Below are 14,014 nucleotides of genomic sequence, written 5' to 3' on the forward strand. Positions count from 1 at the left end.
AAGAGAGCAAGGAAGGAAGACAGACGGAGAGGGAACACGTGACAAGTGCAAGTGCACACCAGAAAAGGAAAGAAAGAATGAAAGGAAAAAAGAAAATCTCAGGTAATTTCTAATGTTCTGCCTTTATTTTCTGTAAGACTGAATGAAACAAAAACACACAAACAAATAAACCACGTAAATGTAAGTGAACAAGGAGCAAAAAAACACTGGAACAAGGAGGAACATGTGGCTGGCACCCTGGGAAAACATACTGAAAAAGTCAACAAAGACTCAGGACAAGGGCAGGAAATTTAGCAATGTGACATAACTGCTAAGTCTAAGGTTTTGCACAAAGCTAAGTCTTTCTGTCAGGCAAAAGGCATAATCCACCTTTTATTAGTTACAGCCATGTTTTCACTGAAATTGGTAAGAAAGTACTTATGTTACTGTAGGTTGCAGAAGAAAATTTAAATGCCTAACTTTTTTTTTTTAAAAAAAAAATCATCACCTCAACTTACAGCCCCCTGGTTTTCTGGAGCTTGAGGACCACACTCTGTAGGTGTCTGTGTGGCAGTGACTGTTGGTTGTACTGCACTGCTTTAGAATTTCTCTGCGATGTGTGTAGCGCAATTGAAAACATCTAATACTCTACGAAGCAAAACCCACTTGGATTGTGGACAAAATGTCTTTTCCCTTCTCAGAACTACCTTCGCAAGTGACGGCAGTTGACTTTCACAAGAATGTTAACCATTCATACTTTGATGATACAACTTTAAAGCATTTCCCACGAGTGTTCGAGTGAGTTAAAATAATTCAGTATGAAGTGTATCCTTACATTTTGGGAAACTTCTTCAACATGAAGAGCTCACGGCAGAGCATGTAATGGCAAGGACCCTAAGATGTGGTAGTGACAAAAAAGAAAGCCAAAAGGATGCAAAAGAAGGCAGGCACTCAAGCTGATGACTAGATAAGTAAAAATTGCTGTTGGCAAATCAAGAATGGAAGTCTTACAGAGGTATAGAGAAATATACTGTAGATAACCTTCAGGACCTCAAATTTGATTTACAAGGTAGTAAAAATCCAGTAGATGCATTTCAGGAGAAGCTAAACATCACTGAAGTGCAGGGCATGGAAGATTTCCTCAGCAAGAGCACGACTGTTTTACTTTTTGCCATTTTTGTTTTCCAAGCCTATGACTGAGAGGTGCCAGTTAAAACCTTGATGGCCCTACAAGATGGCAATTCCAGCTCCACTAAAGTCCAGGCCAGCCTACTTGGAAGAAAAACTTTTAGATGCCAGCAAATAAAGACTGTTTCTAATTGGCCTGTTGAGAATTAACCACCAAAAAATAAATAAAAAAAAAAAAAAAGGCCTAAGTGCAGCAAGCTTTCTGTGCTGCATTGCCCTAGAGCAGGCATCCTGCTAATAAAGCCCCAGACTGATCAAGGACACTTGACCAGGGATTTTGAAAAACTTTTACAAAAGCTTATTTGACAGTTGCTATTTTAGGAGCCCTTTGATCCAACCACCAAAAACAGATGGAGACGCATTCTGCCCAAACGCCAGTCACAAGCACCAAACGATTGGTCTGCTAAACTTCCACATTCAAATCCAAGTCAGGCTGAGAGAAACCTCTTGCTGGATTTTTCTGCTAGTTTTCGACAACGTAGCACAAAAGTCCGAATTTCTCCCCACCTGATACGTCCACTGTGAAGGAGGCAATATCCTGGAGCACCTTCTTTACGCATCGGGCAAAACATTTTTCCCAGACTTCGAGGTTTGCGTTGCCCACATGCAATACAAGACACTAAGCGTAATGTCAGCTCCTCTACAACACCAGTGAGCTTCTAAGATAACTTGAGCAGACCAGCCATACGCAAAAGGATTTCATTTTTCCATGTGCTGCCAGCCTTGGCACTGTCAGCAGAGAGGCCAACAAAAGTGCCAGTCAGAAAGGTTTAATAAATGGCAGTGTGAACTTTCCTCTTTCGTATGTATACACCGGATAATATAAAGACAGGGTTGTAAAGCATGCTTTAGCATACTGACTTCCCACGTATGTATCACTTTTGTTTTTTCCTTCTTTCTCTCTTTCTCTTTCACTGACAATTAACTCCCTGCTGTCTCCAGAGCATGCTTTTAAGGATTGCCATTTTTGCTCCTCGGCAGGCAGTGGAAAATAGAGCTAGCACCTTAAAAGTCCGTGTTTCCCATGTGTCCACAGTAGAGTACGATTCATTACCTGTTTCCTTAAGTCCTGAGCCGATCTATGAAGAGTGTGGTGGTTGTTAGCGGGGAGCCCTTTCGTAGAGGAGCCAGTGTTTGTAGTAGGACAGTGATTAGCAGCAGCCTGGTCTTTTCGGCTCTCAGCCTTATGTTCGCTGTTCCTCTCCTTCCCTGGTGTGGCCTCTTTGCTTTTGTGTTTCTGAGCAGGTTCTTTCTCCTTCGATGATTTGCTGGACCCATTGAAAACTGAGAAGACAGAAAATCAGACTATTAAGGAAAAAAACCCCACCACACCAAAAAAACCCATACAAGACCAAACTCTTCATTCAAAACAACCCAACTTTCTTTGCTGTGAGTGTTGGATATTTAGGGTCTTCTTATATCTAAAGTAAAATCAATACAGAAATAGAAGCACTATTTTGCATATTTCTTTATAGGAACAGATTTACTGAAGTATTTCCTTTGCTTGTTAACACACATTATCTTCAATATCCAAATTAAAACATACAAGATATATTACTGTTTTGATTGACCTAAATTTAGACTTATCAGTTTGATTTTTACTTATGACAGTTTTAATTAACTTTTCGCTGCTGCAGCAAGGGAATTCTAAACATAACCTAAACAGAGAAAGGATTTATTTTTACATTAACGTAAAAGAAAGGAAACATTCCATGAAAAAGCATGTTTTGTTTTCATCAACATCCAAACTGCTGAACCAAACTGACAGCAGTTTGCCTATAGCAGACAAGCTGGAAACAGAAAAAGGTACTTCTGCAAAGAAAGGAAAATACTAAAACCATTTTGGAATATGTCATGTTAAGTAATGCTGGGACCTATGCTGAGCGTCCTGGCCTCTGCTGAGGTGAAGGGATATGAAAGCACAGAACAGAAACTGTATTTTTGGTACAATAGACACTATGCAAGTCTATCTCAGCAAGTTTTGTTCCTGTCTCTCTGCTGAATCTATTTAAGAATAGTCACTGCTCTTTTGTTGTTAGGGAACATGAAAAGCTGAGGTTAAAAAAATACACGTCATGATTCTCTGTTTGTTAATCAAAAATGTGGTGAATTTATGCCAGTGCTGCCCCCTCTTCAGTGAAGGACTCGATAGAGGTCCACAAGGCTTGAGATCCAACCCACAATGGGAAGTGCCCTCCTGCCTTCTCTACTCATCTACTCTTGGTACTCACCTCTGCCTTTTATGGTTTAGGTTTAGCCTTTTATGGTTTTATGCCTCATGGTTTAGGAAAGGATGTAAATAAGAAAATTCATAAATACTTAATAGCACAAGTATCTAAAAACCATATTTATTACACACAACACACACCATCTGTTTGGGAATATTAACTAAATTAAATTAGGTACTGTTTTCTTGCGAAATGAAAGCCTTCTTTGGTCACTAAACATGATATACCTACAATACATACCTTTTTATCTAAATTGTGAAGCTTAGCTGTCTGCACAGCTCTAGTATTACAGTAGTAGTAGCAGTAGTAACAATAAACAATCAATAATCCTGCTGGACAGAAGAGGGGCATCTAACCTAATTCTGAGTAGACACCGACACCTACCTCCAAAACCATCTCAACCAGCTCTCTACCTTTCCACTGCACCTCCAAGAGCTGAAACTCCAGCTAGCTATTGACAAATTTATTATTCAGGTCACTTATCATATTCAGTCAGTCATAAGTGTTGAAGCAGATTATGTAAAAAATAAAAAATTGCAACTGCTCTTCCTGTTGTCTTCCTTCCCTCTTGCATAAATTGAGTAAGAACAAGAGAAAAGCCATCGGCAGCGAAGTCACCACAAATTCCCCCGTGGCTCCGTCACCCCTGAGCTCAGGAGCCACTGGCGCTGCCCTAGCCAGCCAAGGATTTCTCAGTGATTTCAGTGAAAGTCGCGTAACCTCCGTGTCTCATTTCCAGTGATGGAACTGATAATAATTGTCAACCCCTCTCAGGGAGTTCACGACAATGCATTTATCCTCCTTTGTAAGGAGTTCTCGCATCAGATGGAAGGCGCTGCAGACGACGAAGCACAACTATTTATTTTTAATAAGACACAGCACAAACAACCGCTGGCGGCTTCGTTAATATGTATTTCATCACTGCGAATGATGCTTTCCTTCAGAGGGAACAAACTGTATATACTGATCTGCTCATACGGAAACATTACGTTGGAGGGATTAGTTTCCTGTATTCAGGTGCCACTTTAGAAACTGGAAATTACTAAAACAGAAAACACAGCCAAAAAGCCAAATTGTGCACTTTTATGGTTCACAAAAAAACCCCCAAAAAACAGTGAACATGAGACAAGGTATATTTTATATGCAACAGCTCATTAATTTTAAGTGTCGTGGGAACTCTGCCAGTTTTACCCTCTGAGTAATTATCTTTTGTCTTAATTTGTAAGATTCTTGAAAGGGGGAAGAGAGAAATTGAGAGAAAAAATGTTCAGTCTCACAGGAAAAGCTTAAAAAGCTTAAAGCCTGAAAACACAATAAAAAGCGAGAGACATAGATGCAAACCAGTCCTAGTCAAGCTGTCTCTAGTTAAACAGTAGATGGTATCGTTTTTTACGAAACTCAGCGTTTGTTTTTTCTAACACCTAGAGTATCGTTATATCCAGCTAGATAGATATAAAACCTTTCTGCAATAATAAGTTCAGCAAAAATCACAAACATATTATGTGAACAAGTATCAAAGTGTTAACTCGATTAATTACAAAACACTATCACAAGCTAAGACTTTAAGGGGAAAAAAAAAAAACCTCTATGACTATGATTTTTCTCCTGTCTGAGTGAAAATGTACAAGTTACTCAGACTTAGAGAGCACCATACAGGATTAAACTCTGGCCCTAATAGCTAGTAAGACAGTTCACTGAAAAGATGAAATCACCAGGAAAGACCAAAAAGCCCCTCAAGAAATCTCATTGTTGAAGGATAACTAAGACAGAAACATCTACTTCTCCAAAGAAGGGAAACAATAAACATCTCCCCCCTCAAAAAAAAATCCTGCATTGAATATTACTGAGACCAAATCTGATTGAATAATGTTAACGATTACTAATTCTTTTGTGCCATCTTATGCAGCAAATTATGTTCTCCTTCATGTCTGCCAGCTTTTCAATATTTCTGAGGCATTCAGAAAAGCAGAAAAGGGGTACCTTATGCTTTACTAAGCCCTGAGATAGGTATGTCCCAGCTACAATCTCCCATCCTAGAGATAACTTTGACATGGGCAATATCCAATATTCTGCTCCCAGTTATTTTTTTCCTCATGAAAGTGTAGTCAAGAAAGGTTTCATCCTTACAGCAATAATTTCCTTAAAAAACAGAAAGACAGAAAAAAAGCCCAAACTACATGAGTGGTGAAACACACAATTAAAGCAGAAATCTTTAGTAGTCTTGAATTATGATTATTTTATGCTACTTTAACCAGCTCTGTATTTCCAGAACAGCCTTTAGTTAAAGGTAAGGGCACCACCAACAAATAATTAAAAGTGCAAGTAAATTATTAGTGTTCAGACACTTCAAATAGAATAAATGGATATCCTTTTACTCACATCTATCTGAATGCTCATTCTCAAAATGCTGCGTGCTCCAAAGCAATTATTACTACTATTAAGCTGAAACAATAAGAGTCCCAGAGTGAAACACTTTCGGGTCTTCTGGTTAGCAGTGATGATCAAACGCAAAGAAGCTGAACCACTAGATTCAAAACTTTCAAGCACTGGGGGTTTTTAAACCACTGATATAATTTATGGCAGGAGAGCAAAACCTTATGGCAGGTGTGATCCCCATAGATGCATCGCAGTGCTCTCTGCATCAGGGGAACTAGACCCCGGGCACCAATATCCACCCAGGATCCCACACAGGGACTTTGGGGTATCTCATTTGAAACTGTAATAAAGAATCCCTACGCAAATCAGTGCAAACTGTGCATGCACTAGGTGCACCTATAATAATGGCTAAAAGAAGTTTTGATCAAGTAAAGCCATAGATGTGCTCAATCACTACAGATTAACTAAGCATTTACTACAGGAATTGACACTGAGTGTCAATATAGTTATATATATTATATTGCTATAGTGAGCTATAAACATTTATTGCGTTTTCAGCAATTTTCTGAAGTATTCCCACAAACGAATTTGCACGCAAATATTTCACGGAATATATCCAGCCAGCCATTCAGGAGCCATCTTGTAACACGTACAATAATCAGGCTTTCAACGTGTAAGCAGCAGAATTACTGGACTGAGTTCAGCCAACAGCTGACTCTATGGGCAAAGCTTTCTCTCCCAAGCCCTCCTGGAGTTTATTCCTGCACCAGATATGCTCTGTACTTGAGATAACGAGGGAATCCGTTGCAGGGGCAGCAGAGTACTTATGTACGAATGCTTTTGCTTTATGCCAGTGTCTGGAAGATAAAAGCATGGACAACACATGACACATATGCTGCATGTTGCAGAGCTTATGCCGTGTAAAGCAAGTGATTGCGCATTTATAAAACTATCCAAAACAAAGAGGGAAGATAAGAGTGAAAGGGAGAAGTTTTGTTTTCAGAAGGAGAAAAGGGAGCCTTGCCAATGTTGTGAACCCGAGCCAGCTATTCCAATGCAAACCTCATGTTGTTACATAGATCATGTTTGGGAAGAGATGTAACATTAATCAACTTTCTGGCATTAAGTATCCGTTACTGTACAAAAACATTCTTGCTCTGGCTTTAATTCAGTTTTAAGTCACTGTGAAAACATTTAAGTGGCTCTCAAACTGCCTTAAAGGACCCAGGCAATAATTCTCTTCCCCTCCTGGAGGAACTAAAACAATGATCTACCTCCATAAACCAGAGCATTTTAATACTGCTGATTGTTTTCCTTAAGTGTTGGGTGTATTCAGACTTCTATAAGCCACTTCCAGAGATGGAAGCTGTCCTCTGGAGTCCCCCAACATGATCTGCTTACTCAGGGTCAGTGGTAAACATGTACTTCAGGAGAAAAGGACACCACGACATTGTATGAAAACATGTGGTACCACCGTTTCTGCACGTCTCCAGCCCTAACCCAACTCTACGCAATTTGTCAGTGGACAACTCCACAACAAAATTTCCATAGCTGCATGCTAACAGGAGTCAAACAGGAAAACTGTGGCAGATAACACTGAATTTCTTTTTGACGCTATCAATAACACAGCTCAAAACCCTGAGCGCGCAAGAACATATTGGGTCATGGAGAGGAGTGTTATTGGTATGAGACACCATGCCACCGTTTGCAAAAATTCAATACCAAGTGTCTCGCCTTAGCACAAATTCATTACTCTCACCTAACCACTACGACACAAACAACATCAAAAGGGTCACTCGCTAAGCAGCAAGTCCATACAAGAAGTGTCTATCTATTACCACGAGTCTCTCACCAGGATAACAATTCTATTTTTTTTGAGCAACTTCCAGCTCCTCTATTCTTCTCCACAGGTCATACATCTAGCTACTGAAAATCCACAAATCCCCAAATGTGTTGTGTCTGATTTGCATATTTAAATATGTAAATTACTGCAAAACGGGTAATTTTCATGTTACATATTTTTGCAGAAAAATTAAATGTGCAAAAATGTTTATTGCAACAATTACTGGTTCCATGGTATTTCAACAAAAGGCTGTAAATCATCAAAATAATTGCCTACCCATTAACTATTGTAGCTCTCTGCCTGAAATTTTCTCATTCTGCATTTTAGCTGGATGCAGAAAATATTTTTCTTCTAAATGTTTACCTCTTCAGGATTAATCTCAGTTAAAAGACGCATGAGCCTAAGATTTGGTCTTATGTACCCACCCACAAATATCAAATTTAGTAAAAACCAAAACTAAATAAAGAACTGCAATGACAAATTGGAATTTCCTCACAACACTCTCGAACAGTAATGTATGTAAAAGATACGCCATTTAAGCCCAAGACATACAAACACTGCACTGAACTATAACATGAAATAAGAAAAAAAAAAAAAAAAAAAGCACAATCTTTTCCTGCATCATCTTTGTTACTACACATGTAAGGAAATTACTCTGCTAAATTATCCATTGCAAATTGAGATGGGAAACATTCTCCTGTATTTCTGGTAAGCACGGAAGACAGCACTAAAGCAGAGTGTGGTGTTTCTAGTGATGCCTGCTTACTATGCACTACTGCCAGATCTGTTGTGAAATTTGAGCCCCAAGAAAAAAGACATCTCCACAATTTTCTCCCCTGCTCATTTCAGGCAAAAGACATGCAGAGCAGTTTTTATCTGACCATTTTAACAAAACACAGCATGGACCAATAACTATTTCTGACCCAGCAGGTTTTCCAACATGCTGGAGCTGGTTTGCTCCAGCTAAGGAAATCAGACTCTCCTTCATGAAGAACTCTATATTACAAATAACAATGCCTAACTCCGTTTTCCTAAATGTAAACTAGAACTTAATTGTCCATCTCAGGACAAATACGACGTTCCCAGGTATACTGGCCCAGATGTGCCCTTCTCTCCACCTTTGAACTGCTCTGCTGGTGTGAGAAATACCTAATCCTGCAATTATTCTTCTCAAGGAAATTAGCCAACAACTATTATAGGAACTGTAGCCTGCTGCGTGCAACTTCAAACTACACAACTGCGTACACTGCTCCTCCTGAGGCCTTTTTCCAGTCCACGAGCCCTTTCCAGTAAAGGAGCGTCTACCCCCTTTTACTCTTGTGATGCGACCGATAACCCCACAACGCCGTAACTGCATCTTCTAGCCCCTGATCCCAGCCTGCCTAACACACGCTCAGCACCTGCAAACACTCTCCTTCTGGAGCCCGCAGAGAAAAACTGCCGTTGTGCCACAGAACAAAATCAAAGTAGGATTTCTTTAGTTGTGAGGAATTCCAAGAATTAGTTTTAAAGAAACGGAGACCTAAGCCTAACCTCTTACCTACAACTTGGAATTTCCTTGGAGCAGCGGGGAGATGTAATTTAGACTCGGTACCTCCCTGTCCTCCAGGGAAGTGGAGTACAGCTTGTTTGTGGACAACCTGCTTTCCCTGCAGGTCAGCTCACAGCAGCTGATGACTGACGCCCTCCTCCCTTTGCGTAAGGTCAATTTTCTAACAGATAATGTCTCTCCAACTCCTCCTCCATGCTGGCAAGATGCCCTGTCATCCAAGCCGTGGTTGAGAAGTTTCTCCCCACACCTGGCAGCTACACTGAAGGAAAAATACATTGTTTAAGCCAACGCTCCTGCCTGCTTCTTCCACCAAATTCCTTGCGTTCAAAGCCCTGTAACAGTCTCAGATAGACCGACGGTCATTTGAGATGCATACAAAACGCAAGCGGGAAAATCAGCATGTCCATCTGAGCAGCACGCAGGCATCCCATGGCTGGGCGTTCTGGATCTAAACACCGAGAATTACAGGGTTCCTACACCCACACACAAAAAGGTCAGTAACGAGGCTGCAATTCAACACAGTCATGCGAACCTCTGCTCTATCTGCTGCAATATGCAGCACCATATCATCCCTAATTTTCCGTATGTTAATTTTGAAATTCACCACAAACTTACTTAGAAGGTCTGAACTTAAAAGGAAACTATGCACTTTGAAAAGATGAAATCCTTGACTGAAACAGCAAGAGGGATTTCTCTATTCCAACTAAATGTTCATATAGATCCTTAGCTGGGAAAATATCCTTGTGAAGTCAGTAGCTATAGGGAGACCAAGTGATTTAGTGGATTAGTTTCTGGCCTTTCACCATTTTAACCCCACTATAAATCCTAACTCAATTAAAATCATTCTGATTAGGATCAAAAATCCACATTAAGTTTTAGAAAGCTTCTAAAATCTCCCCCTCCTGAAAAGACATCTATAAATAAAAGCACAAACCTCTGCCAATTTTATTGCTGAATTTGTCAGAAAAGTTATCAATGGTATTTTGCAGAAGAGGTGAGACTAGATGACCTCCTGGGGTCTTCTCTGACCTGAATTAATTTATGATGTGTACTGTGAGATCACACCTGAATCCATAAGCAAGTAGAGAACTACTCTCACGTTTTAATCTGCATTACAAGAGAACAGTTCTCTTGCAAACAAAAACTGAAAGTCTTTAGACAGTTATCTTCTCAAATTGGTGAGAATTGTTCATTTTAAGTTTGAACACACTGAAAAGACAGTAATACGAAGAGTTACATGCAGAACATCCCCCATGACATGACAGGCATCTATCCAGAACTAATACTGGTTTCTAACCAAGGCACAAAACACCACCAACGAAATCCAAGCCTTTATCTGCTCTAACTTATCTTAACATACGTCAGACTCGGCCTCATTAGCTGAAGTTTGGTAATGACACGAAACCCATTTTTAAGAGCACAGCTCTACCATTTCCCTTGTGGCGGCCACAGCCATATCCTAGAAAGCGGTTTAACCGAGAGACTATCACTGCCTGCCCTAAGATACTGCACAAAGGAAAGACTTGCATGTTGCTACATATCCCTTTTCCACACTGCCACGAAAGCGAAGGATAAATGCTTCTCCTACCAAACATTTCATTTCGCTCTTTAACAGTTGGATATGTCCGCAGAACATCAGAAGTACCAAAAAAGGAGGATGAAAAGGCACAGGAAACAATCTGATGCTTTAAATATATCTATGTAAGCAGGAAGGTTGGAAGGCGATAAGCAGCTGAGCTTCAATTCGTGCAGGAAGCTATGCCGCGTGTTATACATCCTTCTCATTCATACCTAGGCATTTTTGATTGAGTTAGCTGTCCAAAAGGTGGCTCAACAGGCTAGGTTGGAACAAATAGTTTGGTGTGCAACTCCAATAACATCCCATATTGGTGTCGGAAGAGGATATTGACAAATGACTTTGCCCAAGAAAGTTGTTCTGGCCCCCATTTAGTAGAAGGCAATCATTTGACACTGTCTAATGGCATTAATCAAGCTTTGAACCTTTGTTGCTTTATGTCATAGTAAATGCTTTGCATTTTCAGGTCTAAAGTGTTTGACTACACATTGTATATTAAAAACAAAAGACTTTAATTCATTAAAAATAGACTCTCACGCTAGATTAAGTTCATTTGCTGCACCCGTCCTTGGTCTGCCTTTGTGCGTGGTCTCATTTAAAACAGACACACATGAATCAGAACCTACTTTATTCACAGGAAACAAAAATACTATTGGCTGTCAACCAAAATAACAGACACTGAAAAATGGGAATACCCCTGGGTAAGGAAATTTTAATTAAAAAAAAAGAAGAAGAAGAAGAAAAAAAAGAAATTACAATGACGAAGAAGAAGCTGCCTTCTCTGGGAATTCCTGTTTCATCACCTTTGTCAAAACATCTCACGTTGTCTCCTATGTATTTTATAAGGTCTTTTGCAGATCTATTAAAGCAGCAGCTTCATTTATGCTCACTCTGATCCATATTGATAAAGATTATGAAGCCATTAGATGGCTCATTAAGTCTGCCTTTACTTACCCCCAATTAAGATTTCAGGTGTCTCTGGTTTTGAGCTAATTTCAAAGTGGCTGCCATCTGGGACATTCTCAACGAACATGATGGGCTCCTTTTGTAATGATGTATCACATTTAAAACTCTACTGCAGCAGTTCTGTTGCGTGCAGTCTCATTTTCCATATGTAGAGTTTTGTGCCTGTTATTTGGGGGGGTTTATTTAGAAATCAATCCAAAGTTTTGATCCATGGCTTTTATAGCACTAAAGTTCCTCCTCACAACTGACAGTTAAAATGCCTTTCGGCATAATGTCCCCTTGCACTTCTCCAGAAACAGTTCACAACAAGAGAGTTTTTGAGCTTTGGTAGGCAATACAAGCAGATTCAGACGTAGCAATGAAAAATAATTTTGACGTAAGTAACAAAGGTGTCCTTTATAGAAAACTCTTTTGAAAAGCAAAGATGAGGACCAGCACGGTGAAGTAACTGGGATCTACTAATCTCTTCTTTAGAGAAGAGAGTAGCATGAAAGAAAAAAAAAAATACAGGCACATGTCACATCCATCCCTCAAAAAACATGCCGTAGAGAGACTTTCCTCTCAGTCCTCCTACCTGAATGGGGAGTCACTAGAAGGAAAGATTTTCATGGTAAACAAATACTGAGGAAGGGAATGGAAAGCACAGGCTCCATTTTGAAATTATGCCAGCAGAGAGCACGCAGAGTTGTTATGATACAAGAGCTCTTGCTGGAGAGAGAACCACATCACACAGGACTTTGGCAGTGGAGCATCGTTATAGCAGGCTCAGAAAATTTTCAGCATGGCCTTTATGTCTTCCATTTCATACTAGGTGCTGTTGCAACTACACAGATCCATTCATCAAGATATAGCACGAGGACATTGTGCCAGAAATATTGTATAATGAATGCAGCTTTTGTCAATTTGCAAACTTGAAAAAGTTTCTTCCATAAAATCTTTCAATCAACAACATGAATACAGCATCTTAACCTATTGCAACTGTGGTATCAACATTGCATATGAGAAATGAAGCGTTGCCCCTGTCACACGTTTTGATAACACTTAGGATTTTAACTTTGAATTTAACTATGGATTTAACTATTTAACTTTGACAAAATAAAATCTTTCAAGATTAAATACCAGTCTCAAAAAAGCCAGAGAGCGTGACCATGTGTGTCTATACATATATGTGTGTGTGTGTATACTCCACTGTGTGTGTATGTATATATAATTCCAGCCCTGCAGTTATAGTTCTGCCACAGACAGCATTCAGATTGTCAGGAGAAACAGATGAAAGCAGAAGATTCCAACACTGCATCTCACTCCATTTTCCCGTTATGGTCTGTATCCTTTTTCACTCAGATCCAGAAGGATGGATAAGGATTAAGCACAATCAGCTTGCAAATTTCTTTACTAGGCAGTGCAGGAGAACAGCACTATTTAGGACCTACCTTGCCCATTTGGTACATGTTTATGCGTTTTTCCTTTTCTAGGGGTTGACTGGCATGATGATGAAGCATTGTTTGTGGCTGTTTTTGTTTCCTCTGTCTCCTCCTCCTCCTCCTCTTCCTCCTCGTCATCCTGAGAGCTTCCAAAATATACCATGTTGCTGGGCAGCGCTGGAGAACCTGGTCATTATAAAGAAATGGCTCATTAGCGTCATTACATTCACTTCCTGCACTAACCATATTGATCATAACCCACTTCAGTGTTATGTATAGCAAGGGAAGAGGGGAAATCAGAGATGGAAGGTCACACTACTGCATGACTAACTGGAGGGGTTTTATTTATTAATTTTTACCAACAGGATACGTATATGCTTGCAAAGAAGGGTTTCTCCCCCTCCAACCACATTCTATTCATACTTTAGACAATCAAACAGCATTGCTACAAGCCCTAATTAATAGCTTTGTGTATTCAGAAAAGGACTAATGCACATGCTTAATTTCAAATGCGTGTTTAAGTGCCTCACTGAAGTCTTAACGCATAAACTAGAAGCTTACAGCTTCTCCAAACAGAAGAAGAAAGAAAGAGCATTTACGAAACAATCCGCACCCCGATAATATTTTTAGGTGATTATTACAATAAAATATTAGTATTTAAATTGCACAACGCTTTGCGGACTCCTACAGTATTGCACACAATGCTTTGCAGTATTCTCGTTCGGTTTTAAACAAAGAAAAAAAACGAGACATTGAGATGCTTAAATCTGCTAGCAGGTCCCTGGCACAAGAGAGAAAAGAGCAAAGGTCTCCCAATTCCCTGTGTGCTCCTCTTGAGGATGTTGCTTCTCATCACTTGCTTTCCTCCCATGACACTCCCCCTAA

At 39.8% G+C, this 14,014-nt stretch overlaps 1 protein-coding gene across 1 annotated transcript in view; it reads right to left on the reverse strand.

Moving 5' to 3' along the window:
- The window catches only part of JARID2 (jumonji and AT-rich interaction domain containing 2), a 172,222-nt gene that overhangs the window by 37,922 nt on the left and 120,286 nt on the right, over window positions 1-14,014 (reverse strand). Inside the window, exons 5-6 of the mRNA XM_086608459.1 lie at window positions 13,139-13,315; window positions 2,222-2,451 (exon numbers count right to left, since the gene is read on the reverse strand). Coding sequence (XP_086464585.1) covers window positions 2,222-2,451; window positions 13,139-13,292 — 384 coding nt within the window. The 5' untranslated portion in view covers window positions 13,293-13,315. The remainder of the gene's footprint in view (window positions 1-2,221; window positions 2,452-13,138; window positions 13,316-14,014) is intronic.

The sequence above is a fragment of the Tauraco erythrolophus genome, chromosome 3, assembly GCF_009769465.1.
Source record: "Tauraco erythrolophus isolate bTauEry1 chromosome 3, bTauEry1.pri, whole genome shotgun sequence".
Taxonomy (NCBI): domain Eukaryota; kingdom Metazoa; phylum Chordata; class Aves; order Musophagiformes; family Musophagidae; genus Tauraco; species Tauraco erythrolophus.